Below are 16,189 nucleotides of genomic sequence, written 5' to 3'. Positions count from 1 at the left end.
ATGGGGCCTTGGAGACTTCTCCCCATTTCTCAGACAGGAACACTGAAGTTTGGAGAGGCCAAGGTTGTACCCCAGACATGGAACACCACAGAGCAAGGGTCACACCCGGCCCCAGCTCGTGATGACTGAGCCACCCCTGGCTCCCCACTTGCCCTGAAGGGCCGAGAGGACAGAGAGCCCTTCCCTAAAGGAATCAATTCTCCAAGATGTTACCCCTAGCTTTTTCCCCAGCAGTTTCCCTGCAATGCACACAGCCTTCTCTGGAAAAGCAGAAGACTGGGCAGGGCTGGAAGAGCTACTGGGGATTGGCATACCATGGAAGTCTGGCTGCCTCCCCAGATCTCTGGGGGGCCTTAGTCTCCCATCTACCCGTTGGGGTGCCGGTCCTTGGTGAGAGAAGTCCCCACTCTACAGCCTTGCCCGTCAGGCCTCAGTGTCCTCACACTAACCCTGTGTGACAGCAACGCACGTGCCACCTGCTCCAGCTGTACAGTCCACGGGCCTCCTGACTTCAGCCAGGTTGGCGGGCAGACAGAACCAGGGTGGGCCTGCTTAGGGCAGTGGGTGCAAAGGCTCTGGCTGCCAGGCACCTGGGAATGGCCCCAGGCCACTGGGGACAATGCAACAGCTCTAGAGTCTGAGCCAGGGAGCAGAGTACATGAAGAGGGGTCCAGGTGCAGAGCCAATTCTCCACTGGACCAGATTTTAACACAGAGCTTCTCCCAGGAGTCCCGCTTTGTCATCACAGCGAATATGTGGACAGCTTGAATTTAGCTACTAATTTAACACTTAGCAAAAATTGTAAGTTAGATATATGCAACTATTGTACATGTTCTAAGCATCCTTAAGGAGAGACATAATAGATCCAAACGCCACAAGGGAGCAGGCCCTCACTAGCACCTATTAACATGGGTGCTGACATTAACTGGCTTCGAGGCCATTCTTCATTGTCTCCGTCACCATACCTGGTTTCTTTCTTTTCGGAGCCTCCACGGGCTCATGTTGGACTCCAAGCCCGATTCAGGCCTGGGGCCTGAGCATGGAGACAATCCTCCCAGGTGATTCCACCCAGAAGGATCCCTATTGATGACCCTGTTGGGAGGGTCACTGATGCCCAGGACATCAACCTAGCCATCCGACCTCCCCGACCCAGGGCATCATCCGAGTGTGTCACCTTCAGGAACCCGCATTTCCTTCTTCCTTCATCACGTGGTACCTGCAGCTCCCTGGGGACCTCATCCAAGTCAAGGAAAACTCAGTTTCCCTTGAGTTAGTGAAATGAGCATCGGGGTTGCCAAAGACTCACCAGGGTTGTTGCCTGTGAAGGACTCCCCTGCGCACACATGCACACCTGTGCGTGTGTTCTGCACCAACTGGTGTGGGCATTCTAGCCCGTATCAGTGTCTGTGTGTTTGAAGTGCATGCATGGGTGTGCCCCTCTCACATGTGTGTGCACGTCCATGCTCACAGGTATGTGTGTGTGTCCAGCGTGTGCATGTGTACGTGTATCCATGTTCCTGTGTATACAATGTGCATGTGTGTACCCCTGTGGGTGTGTTCATGTGTGTGCACGTACGTTCATGAGTGTGGGGGTGTGGTGATGTCAAGGTCATGTCAGTGCCTGAGAAGGGGGTGCTGTGCTCCCCACCAGGGTCCCCCGCTGACCAGGGGCACCTGAGCAGTTCTCGGTTTTCTGGCCACTCACCTTCAGCCAATACACCCCAGGAACTCTGGGGGCGTGCCCCTTTCCCTGGAAAGTGTCAGTCCTGTCCTGATGAGAGAGGCCACGCTGGGGGTGCTGGTGGGGCTGGTCTCTTCAGTCCTGTCAGTGGCACACCTATGTCTCTGTCACCTGGGTTTCTGAGCCCCACCTCTGATGACAGCACCTGGGCTGGAGAGGCTAGCATGACTGATAGATGGACAGACAGATGGACAGCCGGCTCCCCATGTGGCTGGGTCCGCCCACCAAGTGGGCAGCTAAATCAACAGGCCCAGAAATCGGAGAGGGGCGCAGGGCTTGGCTATGCATCGGCTGTTTGTTTGTTTGTTCTGGAGTTGTGGGAACTTCCAGACTGCAGGAGGCCATGGTGCTTGGGCAGGGGGTGGGGGTGGCGTGCCATCACCCAGGCCTAGCTGACAGCCCCATCTGGCTGGTCATCCCTCTCCTTATCTCCCCATCCTGTCCCCCTGGAAGACAGCTCCCCCAGTGGAGGGGTACAGCTGGGCCCGAGGCAGAGGGGAGACTGTGACCCAGCTACACATGGCCCATGTGTCGCCCTGTCCTGTCTTCTCCCCACTACTGCTGTCCCCTCTGGTAGCTACCCATGGACTCTCAATTTCCCTATTTGCTCATCCCACAGTCACTAGGCCCCAGGGTCCAGACCCCAGCCCTCCAGAGAGGTAGCAAGCCCTGCTCTCGGACCAGGAGGCAGGTGACACTGGGGTCCAAAAAGAATCCTAGGGATGTCACGGGAGGGGTGAGAGGCCCAGCCCCTTCTCTAGCCGTCCTTCAATTCAGCCCACCCATGCCCTCTCTGAGCCACCAGAGTGTACACACCAGGCTGTTTCTAACTCCTGGACCTTTGGTATCCCCTCAGAGCCCTCAGTCTCCCTTGTGTGAACCCAATTGTGGGCCTGGGGCCCCCAGGCAGGCCTTCTGCCTTCCATCCGGCAGGGCAGATACACATCCCAACGCATCAAGTTTAGGTTAGAGCCCAACACCAGGGGCGCCTGGGTGGCTCAGTGGGTTAAAGCCTCTCAGGTCATGATCCTAGGGTCCTGGGATTAAGCTCGCATAGGGCTCTCTGCTCAGCAGGGAGCCTGCTTCCTCCTCTCTCTCTCTCTCTCTCTCTGCCTGCCTCTCTGCCTACTTGTGATCTCTGTCAAATAAATAAATAAATAAACTCTTTAAAAAAAAAAAAAAAGAAAGAAAGAACCCAACACCAAGGAGGAAACCTAGAAGTGGGTTCACAGGGGCTTCTGCTTCCGTAGGGGGCGGCATGAGGAAGGAAGGGCCAGGGAGCCCTTAGAGGTCAACGGAGCCACTGCTCTCTGGGCACATGGAGTCCTCAAGCTGGAGAGAGGGATTCCCCTCCTCCAACCTTGCAAGGCAGTGTCACCAGAGATCATATGTGTGCTAGACACCGCTCTTGCCCCCCATTCTGGCCCCAGCCCCGGGCCGCAACATAGTCCCTGAACATGCCCCCCCACCCCCCACCCCATGCCACCCCAGCACCTGGAGGGTCTGTAAACCCAAGGCATGTGGTCTTATGGTGCTCAGGCGAGAAGTGCCCCATGCAGGGCGCCTGCTGACTGCACAGCCTGGGCTCCTGGGAGTGGCGGGGGGAGGGGGTTACTGAAGACTAAGCTTGATACCCCACTGCAGGGACCTGGAAGTTCTCCCTGCTCCGTGGCTGGAGACTGAGGGTAAGGAGGCCACAGCCCAGCTACTGCGCAGTGTGGGCATGGCAGCCCCATCCATCTGCATTCAGAGCTTGGGGTCCTTGCCTAGCCACACCAGCGCCACCTTGAAAGCTATGTTGGGAGCGTCGGGGCCAAAGCATTTTCGCTGAATGGAGAAATAATGGGGCATGCCCCAAGTGGCCTGCCGTAGTTTCAAGATGAGGACAGGGCTGGGAAGGGAGGACAGAGCCACCCAGTGTGCCTGCCTCCCCGGGGCTCCAGCGTCCGCCTCCCTGGGGCTCCAGCGAACCTCGCCTCCCTCTCACTCTCGCTGTTGCCCTGTGGAGACTTGGCTCCTCCGAAGGCTCAAGGCTCGTCCTGGGGTGGAGGCGCTGACTGAGGCAGAAAGGCAGGGTACAGGATGCTCCCGGGGCAGGACTTTCCTTTGAGACCCCTGAGGCCAAGTCCAAGCGGACACTTGAGGCAATTCCCGGCAGATCAATCCCGAAATGTGTTAAAGCCGGCTCTTCTCTGTCTGTGCCCTGGGCAATGCAGCCTGGTTCTGCCCTGATCCAAACTCTGATTCCAGGAGGAGGGGGATCTCCAGGGCTCCCCGCACCTACATCCTGTGGGTTCCTGCCTAGATCCTTCTGCATATGCATTTGCTCCTTGAAGGCGGGAGACCCACGCTGGGGACTGTGGTGTCGTGCCCCTAGTCTTCAGGAGCAGCTGAGTGCAAGCATCTGAGGGCTTTGCGCCGGCCAGAGGGGCACAAGGGTGCACAGGTCCATCCAGGGCTAGGAACAGAGACCTTGGAGGGAATTAGAAGCAGCCGTCCCAGCGCTTTAGGTGTGCCTTTACCAATGGACACAGGGTGAGAAGTGGGGTCCTGCCAAAAGAGAGTTAAGGTGCCAGTGGTGACAGCTCCCCTGGGGGAGACACGTGCACTCTCCAGAGGCGGAGCCAGGCCTGCTAGTCAAGACTCTCCAGGGGGCCACCTCATGCTCGCTGGGGAGAAAACCTCCGACACAGGGCTTGCTTCAGGCAAAACTCCAGAGTTGCTGGGGGTGGGGGGTGAGTGGCTGAGCCTTCCAGGGTAGTGCTGGGGCGCAGCCGAGCGCCCACGTGGGACCCCGTGCAGGGCCCAGAGGGAAGCAAAGGCTGCAGCTGTCCCGGTGCCGAGGACACGCCGCGGGGTCAGCGTCCTCCCGCCTCCCGTCCTCAGCCGGACTTCTGGTCACCACCCCGTACCTACCGGCGCCCCGGCAACGCCCAGCCTCGGTTTTAGGGCCTGTAAAATGGTCTCATAGTAACCCTGACTTCGCAGCCAGCCGGGCCTCAAAATGCGGCTCTGGTCTTTTCTCTGCTCCCCAGACAGAGGGGCGGACGGCGCCCCCGAGAAGGCGGACCCCGGGCGGCTCCCGACCGCCGGCCCTTCGGCCCTCCCGGCCCCACGCAGGCCGGCGCCCCGCCATGCCTCTTACCTCGCGGTCATGGAGGCGCGACCGGCAGGGGGAGCGAGGCGGAAGGGAGCCGTGGCCGGCCAGGTGAGGGAGAAAGGCTTCCCGCGGGCGGCGGCGCGGCGTGCGCGTGCGGGACCGGGTGTGCGGGGCGCGGGCCGGCGGGCGGGCGCGCTCCCTCCGGGCTGCCGGGGCTGGTGCCGGGGCCGGAGCCGGGGCGGCGGCGAGCGCGCGGGCGGGTTGCGGGGCGGTGGAGCGCAGCGCGAGAGGGCGGTGCGCGCCCCAGGAGGGACGGAGGGTGGTTCCGAGAGGCGCAGTCGGGGTGGGCGGGGGAGGCAGCGACTCCGCCGCGGGCTGGAGGCTCGGGCGGCCTGGCGCTTTGAGCGCTTCGGGCCCCTCCAGTCGAGGGCTCCAGGAGGGCCCGGGCATTGAGCAGCGGGGTCGGGGGTTCTGCAGTCGCGCGGGTGAGTATCGGTCGCGGGTGGAAAGGGGTCGACCACGCGACGACGGAGCGGCCCGGGTGAGACCCCTCACCTCTTCCCGGCGCCCTTTTCCTTGACCAGGGTTTGCCCACCCCACAGAGTCATCTGCTCCCGCACTCTTGTCCTCCCAGCCCGGCCCGGCAGGTTCCAGTCTGGCAGGAAGGGGTTAATGAGGGGCTGGGGGGGATCGTGCGCTCCCCTCCACCACCTCAGACCCGGAGGGCCAAGGGCCTCAGGACGGTGCCCCAGAGGCCCATCCAGGAAGCCCCAGGGCTTTTCACTTTCACTTCTCCCTTCTCAATATTGGTGTCACCCGTTCCACTCCACATCTGGCCATTGCCCTTAGGTATGTGCCCAGATACACACGGGAGGCTTCCCAGGTGCACAGGACACAACCACTAGCATTCCCCCATGCTGGGGCAGCTTGCATCCCAGATAATGCACAACCACACAGAGGAGCCCCTCCCAGACACCCCCCCCACACACACACACACACATGGGCTGCACACTCAGCCAGCGCTGCCCAAGGCCTCTTTGGGCTCGGACTGCCAGCGTGAGGTACTCCTGGTGACACTGCCCTGTGTGCCTTTCTGGGTGTTAACTGCCAGCAGTGGGGCACATCTCGTGGGACACTGCCACGACCTGGCCACACCGATGTCCCCTCCCAGCTGGGCTCTCCCCTCCCGCAGCTTTTCCTGGGGTCCTGAAGGCAGTGGGCTGCCCTTCTCCAGGAAGAGAAAAAGGGACTTTAAGCCCCATTGGTTCCACATCTCACTCCCCTCCAGCCCTACCATAGGTCCCACAGGTCAGTGTCACTGTCACAGCCCCAAATAGCCAGGGCTGAAGGCACGCTCTGGCAACAGCTTCCCTTTCCTTCCACACTCCACAACTACAGCCGCAGCCAAGGGGGCAGGTAGGGGGACTCATGGCACAGGAAGTCACACACACCACACCCCAGTCATAAACCCACATGCTCCCACACGCGTGGCACTCACTGCCTCATGCTCTTTCCTGGTCCTCAGGCCCAGAGGCCAGTCCCTTCCTACTGGAGCGTACTCTCCAGTCCTGGGTTCCTGAGCCTTCCCCACTTCTACCCAGCACCCTCTCCAGCCTGGGGTCTGAGGCTCGGGCATTATAAAAAGCCCTGGAAGAGGCCCCCTGCCTCCCACCGCGCCATCCTAGGCAAGGGGGGGTGAAGGCCTACAACATGGTTGCAGGCTGAGAAGCTTTAGAAACAGAGGCCCGGGACTGCCAGAGCCTCAGTGAAGGGCCAGAGAGGCTCCTGGGAGGCTGAAAGACTTGATGCTCTGCTGGGGAGACTCTGGGCTGCGAAGTCGAAGTCGTGGATGCCTTGAACTGGTCAGCAAAGGCCTCAGGGGCAGTAGGTGAAGGAAGACGCAGGCCAAGTTAGGCCCTTAGTGTCCTGAATGCCTGGGCCTAGAGGCCTTGAGGCCTTAGGGTGGGCTTTGCCTCACTCTGCTGGGCCTGGCTGGACACCAAGGCAGCAGGGCCTTCCCAGGTGGGCAGGGTGGGTGGCAGGGTTCAGCATACAGTCCGGACCCGGTGGCCTGAAGTCCTCCGACTTGTCCTCGGCTCCCTGGGCCGGTGCAGGCCCCGCCCCCGGCCCTCCCTGCGCCCGGCCGGTGCGCGGGGAGGTCGGAGGAGCGGGCACTGCCCACCCTCCGGATGTATAAGCGTCCTGGCCAGAGGCGGGTGGTGCGCGCGCGGGTGCGCGTGACACTCGGGCTCCCGGGCTGCGCGGCCTGGGCGGCGTCCCTCTGCTCGGGGTCCCAACCACGACAGTGAGCCGGCTGAAGGGGGTTAGGGGGGTGTTCGCTGGGCTGGGTCCTGTTCTGCCGCGCTGAGGGACGGAGGACGCCACAGCTCTGGGGTTGTCCGCCTGTGGCCAGTGCTGGAAGCCCGAACTGCCCTCTCCCCACCCAGGTGCAGGGGCAGCCAGGGAGGAGGAGGCGGGAGGGGCCGAGGGCAGGGGCATGGCTGAAACCAGGCGGCCCCACGGTGATCCATCGGTGCTTCCTTGACACCGGCTGAGGCTGGGCGCTCCCCATGTAGCTGCTTCCACTCAGGGGCTGTCCAACTCGACAGTAGCTTCGCTGGACAGAGGGAACCCTGGCCTCGGTGGGAACAGCGGGATGTTTGAAGGGCGCTGGTCACGGAGGTCCCTGGGAGCAGAGGCCAGGGGCAGGGAGCTTGAAAAACAGAAGGGCCCCAGGCTCCCAGGGCGCTCCACCCATCTGGGCCCCTCCGCTGCCACCATCCCGGAGTAGGGGGCCCGTGACGCTATAATCCCCTGGGCCCAGGGCTGGAGGCTGTGAGTGGCACCGCAGGCCCCCGCCCCCGGGTCCCGTGGGCTGGGCCGGCCTCAGTGCGCCTGGGTGCACGCAGTCGGAGGCGGCGCCGGCCAGGCCGCCCGGGCGCCTATGGACGCGCGGAGCCCGCTGTCTCCCCGGGCCAGCGCGTTCAGCATCGCCTCTCTGGTTGCAGCAGAGGCCGCAGAGCGCACCGTTCGCCTGGGCCCCCGGTCCTCCGACCAGGCGAAGCTTCGCCGGCTGTTGGGATCCCCGGCCGGGATGCACTTCAGCACCGTCACCAGAGACATGGAAGGTGAGCCGCCCCGCTGTGTCTACTGGGACCCGCCCGCCAGACCCCCTGCCACTGCTGTCGTGGGGCCCAAGCAAAGAGTGTTGGCAGGGCCCGAACACAGAGTAGGTGGAGGGAGCCCTGGCAGAGGGGACTCCAGGCTTCCAGCGACTCTGGAGCAGAGAAGAAGGGCAGGCATCCTGCCCAAAGCCTGTGCATCCTCCAGCCTGGGGTCCCAGCTGTAGAGACCCACAAGCAGGAGACTCAGGCCCAGAATAGGACTTAGTGGAAGTGAAGAGGGATAGGAGAGGCGGACGGGAGAAAGGTGGCAGCGGGGGCCGCAAACTGGGAGAGGCAGAGGAAAGGTGGCAGGAGAGGAGAATGTCATAGAGTCTGGGAACGGGGAAAAACGAGAGAGAGAAAGTGGTGAGGACAGCGGGAGGAGAAATTGAGAAGAGAGAAAACCCAGAAAACTCCAAAGGAAGGTCGGAAAAATGAGAAAGGTGAAAAAGAAACAGAGTGAGAACGAAAAAGACGAAAGTGAAGGGAAATTTAAGATAGAAAATAAAGTCATAAAAGAGGGGGGAAAGCTTGAGAAAATCTCCAGTTTTTATTTTGTTTAAAAAAAAAAAGAGGAAAAAAACCCCTGAATAACAGGAAAAGACCTACAGAAATAAGAGGCAAAAGGCTGACTGGAAAGAAAGACGAAGTGATGAAAAATGAAGTGGAAGAAAGGAGAGGGGCAGAACTGGAGAAAGAAAGAGGCAAAAAATAAAACAGAAATAAAGAGAAACGAAAGAGATAGTGGAAGAAAGAAAGAGGATTAGGAGGGAAATTTTCATCGAGGAAGACAAAGGTAAAGAAATAACAAATTGGAAAAAGAGCCTGGAGAGAGAAAGGAGAAATGCAACGCGGGAGGGCGGCAGAGCGAGGGGCGGCGGACGGCCCGGCGCTCTGGGGAGCCGGTCCGGGCGGTCGGGGGGCCCGGGCCGAGCGAGCCGTGGCGGGCGGGCTGGGGGCCGGGGAGGGGGGAAGGAGCGGGGGAGGGGCGAGAGACGGGGGAGGGGAGGGAGGCCATTGTCTCGGCGCTGGGGGGGGGCGCGGGGCGGGGCGGGGCGGGGCGCCTCCTCGGGGCCGGCCCGCGGTGTAGGGCGGCGCGGCCCGGGGCGCAGCGCAGCGCCCGCCACTCGGCCCGGGGCGCGGGGCAGCGCTCACCTCGGCGGCGGCGGGGCGGCGGCGGCGGCCCGCGGGTCATGATCTCCGCCGTGTCCAGCCCGTGGCTCACTCAGCTCTCGCACTTCTGCGACGTTGCAGCCTTCACGGCCAGCAGCCTGAGCAGCCTGGGGGCCGCGGGAGGCTTCCCGGGCGCCGCGTCGCCGGGCGCCGACCCGTACGGCCCGCGCGAGCCCCCGCCGCCGCGCTACGACCCGTGCGCCGCCGCCGCCCCCGGCGCCCCGGGCCCGCCGCCGCACGCCTACCCGTTCGCGCCGGCCGCCGGGGCCGCCACCAGCGCCGCCGCCGAGCCCGAGGGCCCCGGGGCCAGCTGCGCGGCCGCCGCCAAGGCGCCAGTGAAGAAGAACGCGAAGGTGGCCAGCGTGAGTGTGCAGCTGGAGATGAAGGCGCTGTGGGACGAGTTCAATCAGCTGGGCACCGAGATGATCGTCACCAAGGCCGGCAGGTCAGGGTGCCCCCTCACTGCCCGCGACCCTCCCCACGTGGCCCCGGGCTCGGGCAGCGCGCCTCGGTCCGATCCACGCGAGTGGGGCCGACAAGCGGGGTGGGGGCGCGGCCCCGCCACCTGCGGCCCCCTCTAGGCGCGAGCTGACTCTTGGTTCTCCGCGGTCCCGGCTCCGGCGACAGCCGCCCGGCGTACGGAGCTGGGCCAGGGGACGGCGCGGGCAGCCTCAGAAGGCCGGTGGAGAGAAGCCCGGCGGACCGGCTCGCTCCTCCCGAAGCCCCAAGGCGCCCGCCGCCGGAAGCCCAGGGCCGGCTCAGAGCACACCGGGCTAGAGGGTTAGGCAGCTGCCCCTGAGCGGCCCTGCCAGCCAGCCGGCTTCCAGCGGATCCCACCTCAAAGGAAACTCACGTCTTTAGTTCCCCAGTTCAGTCTACACGGGTTAGATAAAGCGGGGCAGCTGGACAATTGTCTGCAAAATTTTAGGAGAAAGTTAAGACCCTTAAAAACAGTAGGGTCTCTCCCCTGGAAGTTGCTACCCAGTTTCCTCACCCAGTTTTCTTGGGCCTAAATTTCGGGTGATTGTGGGGCCTGGCTCTGCTGCTGGGGCTCGCTGCCTTCCAATTGGCCTGTATTTGCTCTAAGCGCCCAGAGAGAAGGGGAACAAGTTTTGCGATGCAACCTATTTGACCAGCAGACAAAGGCGGGTGCCGGGCTGTGTCTAATGTACACACGGAGACACCAGCTCTTCGAACACACAGCCAAGGGGAGCTCAGGGCCTGTTTGCAGAGCCTTCTCACGGTTTCTGTTTCCCTCCCGAGGCTGTCCTCCCTGGGGATCCTGGGGCCTGTGCTCAGCTTCAGCTCTCTGGGTCTTCTGCAGGCTCTCCTTACTGTCCCATGAGGATGGCACCCCAGCCTCTGGCCTGGTCCAGCCCAGCAAGGGCCGTCATGGTGGCCAGGCTTCATCCCAGAAGCCAGCATTCTGTAGCACCCACCAGCCTGCAGAGGTGGGAGTCGCAGGCCTGGCTAGGAGGCCCAGCCCCGTGGCCTCTGTTTTCTGCCCCTGCACGGAGTTACCTATGAGGGGAAGCCGTAGGAAGGGCCGGCGGGAGCCAAGCCTCATGCTGTCCTCCAGGGCACAGGGGCTGGCCCACAGCCGTGGCCCATCCAGGAGCTGTGGAATGTCCTTTCAAGAGCCTGGATGGGTCATAGAGTCAGAGTCCAGGGGAGGGGAGAGTTAGGTGACCACAAGGGCACAAGCCCAAATTCTCCCAGAGTAGCTGAATGGGGGGGGGGGTGGGGGGGTTATAGTGGGGGGCTGGAATTTGTGTGTATCCCTGAGGAAAGTAGAGAGACTCCACCACTGGTCCGGAGACAGGGCCTAAGAGTTGGGGCTCTGGGCTCTGAGGCCTCAGCCTTGCTGGAGGGACTGGGGAGCAGCCGCAGACCCAGCCGAAAGGGCGACTGGGACTCCTGGGAGCCACACAGAGGGCCCCGGTTTCACTTTGTTCCAGCCGGGAGCTTACATCCGTGGCTTACATAGAGCTGGGGGAGGCTCTGTGGAGGAATGAGACTCTCTGGGACCGAGTCTGGGGAGTCTTACTGAGCGGGTACTGCGGACTGCGGCTAGCTCTAGACCGGACAGCCGAGAATTAGAAAATGCGAGGCTGGCTCTGTGCAGGCAAATATGGCAGAAGCAGCCATAGACCATGCTGGGGCGCCGCCAAGGCTCAGCTCTAGTGCTTCGTGAGGCATTTTGGGGTCTCTAAAAAGGGGGCAGGGGGCTGCCCTGCCACTCTGCTTGCCCTCGGCTGGGCAGGGGCCTAGCTGGGTTAGAGTAGCTGAGGGAGAGGAGAGGAGGTGGACAGGTCAGGCTGCTGAACTCGGCGGCCAGCAGGAAGCTACCGGTCCGGGGTTGTTCAAGGTGGGGCAGCCCTGCCTTCCCCCACCCGAGGTGACCCGAGGCCTCGCCGCCCCCCAGGCGCATGTTCCCCACGTTTCAAGTGAAGCTCTTCGGCATGGACCCCATGGCCGACTACATGCTCCTCATGGACTTCGTTCCAGTGGACGACAAGCGCTACCGGTGAGCGCCCAGCAGGACCTGGGAGGGTGCCTTGGGAAGCGGCTGCTGCCTGCCTGCTGATGCCTCTGAGGGTGGTCCATGAGGACATAAGGGACCAATGAGTCTCGGCACCTGCCCGGCTGTCCCACCGGCTCCCCTTGATCAGCTTCCTCCACAGCCCTGTCAGACCCTCGACCGAACACCCCACCCCCAGTGGCTCTTGGGAACTCCCCTCAGGAGGCCCCCCGGGCTGGGCTCCTCCACTGGGCCTACAGCCGGAGACAGCTCCCCCGCCCCTGGCCAGTAGGCCCCTCGCACACAGCCTCTGCCCTTTTTCTCATCTTCTCCCACGAGGTGAGCTTGGGGCACCTTGTCCCCTTCCCCCATCCCCCGGGAACGCTGGGCCCTGGAGCCGAGCAGGAAAGGTGGGGTGGCCGCCAGAGATTATGCAGGGCGGGCCTCAGCTGCCCGGACAATTAACAGCAATTAATAAAGAGACCATGGTCCGCCCTGCGCCCGAGGCCGCCGGCGCCGCCAAATCCAGGCCTGGCACGGGCCACTCGGAGACCTCCAGGAGGCCCAGAGTGGGCAGACCCGCATGCAGCGAAATGTGGAAATGTGGCGCCCAGAGCCCAGCCTCCTCCTTTGGTGCCCGGCTTCCTGCGGCCTTTCGTGTGTTGGGACGGGAGGGAGTTTTCGGTTTTCTTCACAAACCCCTCGGAAATGCTCCCAGTCCGTGTGGCAGCTGAAGGCTCCATTTCACCGACGATGGGGAAACTCATCAGAGGCACTTCTGGGGTTCACTCAGCAAGGCCCTCTCAGTTGAGCTCACGTAGCATGACCCCCTGTTCTGGTGCTGCCCCAGGTACGCCTTCCACAGCTCCTCCTGGCTGGTGGCCGGGAAGGCGGACCCTGCCACACCAGGCCGCGTACACTACCACCCTGACTCGCCTGCCAAAGGTGCCCAGTGGATGAAGCAAATTGTGTCCTTCGACAAGCTCAAGCTGACCAACAACCTGCTGGATGACAACGGCCATGTGAGCGGTCCCCCTGCACCTCCCCAGGCTACAGCACTCACGCTCTCCCCCCCGGTGCGGGGCCTCCAGAGTCCCTGTTGGCCAGAGCTTGGGCAGGTTGGGGTGTGAATGAGGGAACAGGCTGAGGAGAGTAGGCCCCTCTGGGTCAGGGGCTCACAGGGCTTGGTGGCCCTCATGCCTGGGAGAGGGTGTCACCTTGCTTCCTTCGCTCCACTCCTGATCTTTTGCTGGAAGTTTTTTAACTGGAAAGGATGGGGCTGTGTATAGGGGTAGCGGCCGGTGGCTTTGCAGAATCCAGGCGGATGATGCTGCTTGCCTGCTGGGCTGAGCTCTGGCCTGCAGCTTCCTACCATCCACCCACCCACCCACCCACCGTAGGCCAGAAGTAGTTCTCTCGGGGACCTAGGCAAAGAGGATCGAAACCCTGATCTTTGGCCATTTGGAATGTCTTTCCTGGTGGCCCCAGCTGATTGCAGTCTCCGCTTGAGCCCCGTGGCCCGAACTCATCTGGGGAGTTCAGAGTTTTGTCCAGGTTCTCTGGGGGAGTTCATGGCCTATGAACTTTCGCCCATTTCCTAGTTCCAAACCTGCCACCTTATCTTCCAGATTATTCTCAACTCCATGCACAGATACCAGCCCCGCTTTCACGTTGTCTATGTGGACCCACGCAAAGACAGTGAAAAATATGCTGAGGAGAACTTTAAAACCTTTGTGTTTGAGGAGACTCGCTTCACTGCGGTCACTGCCTACCAGAACCATCGGGTGAGGCCCTGGGGATGGGCACATTCAATAGTTCTGGGTCGCAATTTCCAGTTGCCTGGGGCACAGAGGTTTGGACCCAAAGGTTGTAGGTCCTGGTGGAACCCAACACCCATGGCTTCCCACCCCTAAGGGCCTCAGACAGCGTCCTCCCCTCTGTCGCCCGCTGGCCCAGCCTCCTATCAGCTTGACCTCTCCAGCAGCAACTGTCACTGCGGCCTGAAAGTTTGTTTTCTAAATCATTCCGGAAACTCCCCATCAGGGGCCTGATCCACGGTTTACCCAAATTCCTAGGGCATCCCCCCCACACACACACATTGCAGGGTGGGCGGTGGAGATGACCACATTCTCATCCCAGCCAGGGACACAGGGGTCTACATCCTAATCACTTGGGGCCACAAAGGGGTTCTTTAGCGAGAAAGGAGCTTCCCCATTTGGCAGGACAGAGGGACAACCTCAGTGAGGGAGTTAACTGTGGGGAGGTTCTCGTCCCGGGAAAATAAAAGGGCTCTTATGGGGGAGCTCCTCCAAGCCACCCTACCGGGGTGCCCCCACCCCTAGCGCAGGGGCTCTAGCCACTTGCTCAATGCCCGCCTGCCCCTCCCCCCATCTCCCGCCCTGCAGATCACGCAGCTCAAGATCGCCAGCAACCCTTTCGCCAAAGGCTTCCGAGATTGTGATCCGGAGGACTGGTGAGTGTCCTCTGAGGAGTCGGCGACTGCTCCGGAGCCTGGCGGGGGCGCCCCCCTGACCCGCTGCCCTTCTCCCTCTCCGCAGGCCCCGGAACCACCGACCTGGAGCGCTGCCGCTTATGAGCGCCTTCGCGCGGTCGCGGAACCCCGTGGCCTCCCCTACGCAGCCCAACGGCGCAGAGAAAGGTAGGGCCAGGGTCGGGGGATCCGGGCCGTGGCCCTGCGCGCGCTCCGCCCCGGGCAGACGGCCGAGCCTGGCCTCGCCCGCGCCGCAGGGGCGCTCGCGGCCTTCGCGCCGGTTGCACAACGGCGGTGGCGGCGGGCAAGCGCGCACTCGCCCGCCTGGCCCGACGGCTGCGCCCCGCCCGCCCCGCCTGCCGCCCGCGGAGGGGCGCGGGCCCCTGGGAGGGCCCGGGTCTCCCGCAGATTCGGCGAGAAGGGGTGGGGAGCGCCCGAGTGCGAGCTGGCGTCTCCTCCCCGCCTGTAGCGGCGGGGCGCTCGCGGGTCTCCTCTGCGGTCCTGACCCGGCGCTCTCACCCCTCGGCCCTCCCCGCAGACGCGGCCGAGGCACGGCGAGAATTCGAGCGCGACGCGGGCGGACCGGCCGTGCTCGGGGACCCGGCGCACCCGCCGCAGCTGCTGGCACGGGTGCTGAGCCCCGCACTGCCCGGGGCCGGCGGCGCCAGCGGCCTCGTTCCGCTGCCCGGTGCGCCCGGAGGCCGGCCCAGCCCTCCGCACCCCGAGCTGCGCCTGGAGGCGCCCGGCGCGTCGGAACCGCTGCACCACCACCCCTATAAGTACCCGGCCGCCGCCTACGACCATTACCTCGGGGCCAAGAGTCGGCCGACGCCCTACCCGCTCCCGGGCCTGCGGGGCCACGGCTACCACCCGCACGCACACGCGCATCCGCACCACCACCACCCCGCCGTGAGCCCGGCGGCCGCCGCCGCCGCCGCTGCCGCCGCCGCCGCCGCCGCCGCCGCCAACATGTACTCGTCGGCCGGGGCCGCGCCGCCCGGCTCCTACGACTACTGCCCCAGATAATGCGGGCGTCCGCCGGCTGCTTCCTCGCCCGGGGTCCCCGCACAGCCCCGAGGGCCGTCGGGGTCCCCGTCCACCCAGCCCCAAGGGCCGTCCAAGAACACGTTCCTCCAGCCCCGGGGGCCAGTGCGGGTCTCCCCTTTCCCAGCTTCGAAGCCATCGGGGTCCTCCACTCTCCAGCCCCAAGGCTGTCGAAGGATCTGGTTCTCCAGTCCCGGGAACCACCGCGGGTCCCTCCCCAGCCCGGAGGGCCACGGGGTCCGCGCCCGCCAGTGCCAAAGCGCCCGGTCAGCGGCGGAAGGAAGTGATATTTATTGTTCTCCGCGAGACCGCGTCGCCCCCTACCCCCAGCCCCCGGCCCGGCCGGCAGTTGCAGTGTAGACGACCCGAGAGCCCGTCTGCAGGCGGTGTAGATACGTGTAGATATTTGTAGATACTGTAGATACCGCGCCGGCGCCGACTTGATAAAGGTTTCGCCTCTTTTGGAAGTTGCCTGCGTGTCCATTTATTTGTGTCCAGTTAGACCTCACGGGGGATGTCGGGGAGAGCGTCTCCGGTCGACTCGGGGGCTTCGGGGTCTCCCCAGCTCCAGTCCCACAAGCCGAAGCGAAGCGGGTGTCCCTACAGTGCCCTCCGAGCGCCTCCTCCCGGCCCGCTGCAGAGCCTCTTCCCGGCCACGCCCCTCTCCGTCCTCTCCCCGCCCCCTCTGCGGTGGCCCCATCCTGGTTCGTTCCCAGGGTCTCCTTCAGCCCTGCCCGCCCGCTCCCCGCCTCTCTTCCACCTTGCAGCTTCATCCTATCCTCCCCGAGGCCAAACGGACTGGGGCTCCGCCCCAGCCCCAGGTGTGCATAGGGCCCCTTTTGCTTAACTCTGACAGGCTGGCAGTTGTCCCTCCTCTGGGATTTAGGCGGGAGGCCCTGGCCTGTTTTCAGAACCAATGCCTGTCCTGGGGGCTTTTCCACCGGAGCGGGAAATA

General features: G+C 63.4%; 1 protein-coding gene across 3 annotated transcripts; it reads left to right on the top strand.

Annotated features, from left to right (window-relative positions):
- Positions 1 to 7,058: 7,058 nt before the first annotated feature.
- On the top strand, positions 7,059 to 15,701 carry TBX1 (T-box transcription factor 1). 3 transcript variants are annotated; one of them, XM_047698228.1, is made up of 9 exons: positions 7,059 to 7,146; positions 7,850 to 7,969; positions 9,260 to 9,623; positions 11,604 to 11,705; positions 12,550 to 12,721; positions 13,328 to 13,483; positions 14,105 to 14,172; positions 14,258 to 14,358; positions 14,729 to 15,701. In XM_047698228.1, the coding sequence occupies exons 2-9, from the start codon at positions 7,936 to 7,938 to the stop codon at positions 15,214 to 15,216; spliced, it is 1,485 nt and encodes a 494-aa protein (XP_047554184.1). In that variant the 5' UTR covers positions 7,059 to 7,146; positions 7,850 to 7,935; the 3' UTR covers positions 15,217 to 15,701. The 3 variants fall into 3 exon arrangements, with proteins under 3 accessions (XP_047554184.1, XP_047554186.1, XP_047554183.1); XM_047698227.1 differs by lacking the exon at positions 7,059 to 7,146 and having other exon boundaries at positions 7,361 to 7,969; XM_047698230.1 differs by lacking the exons at positions 7,059 to 7,146; positions 13,328 to 13,483 and having other exon boundaries at positions 7,352 to 7,969.
- The last annotated feature ends 488 nt before the right edge of the window (positions 15,702 to 16,189 follow it).

The sequence above is a fragment of the Lutra lutra genome, chromosome 12, assembly GCF_902655055.1.
Source record: "Lutra lutra chromosome 12, mLutLut1.2, whole genome shotgun sequence".
NCBI lineage: Eukaryota > Metazoa > Chordata > Mammalia > Carnivora > Mustelidae > Lutra > Lutra lutra.
The sequence above is the reverse complement of the archived record's forward strand: the minus strand, read 5'-3'. Positions and strand labels throughout refer to the sequence as shown.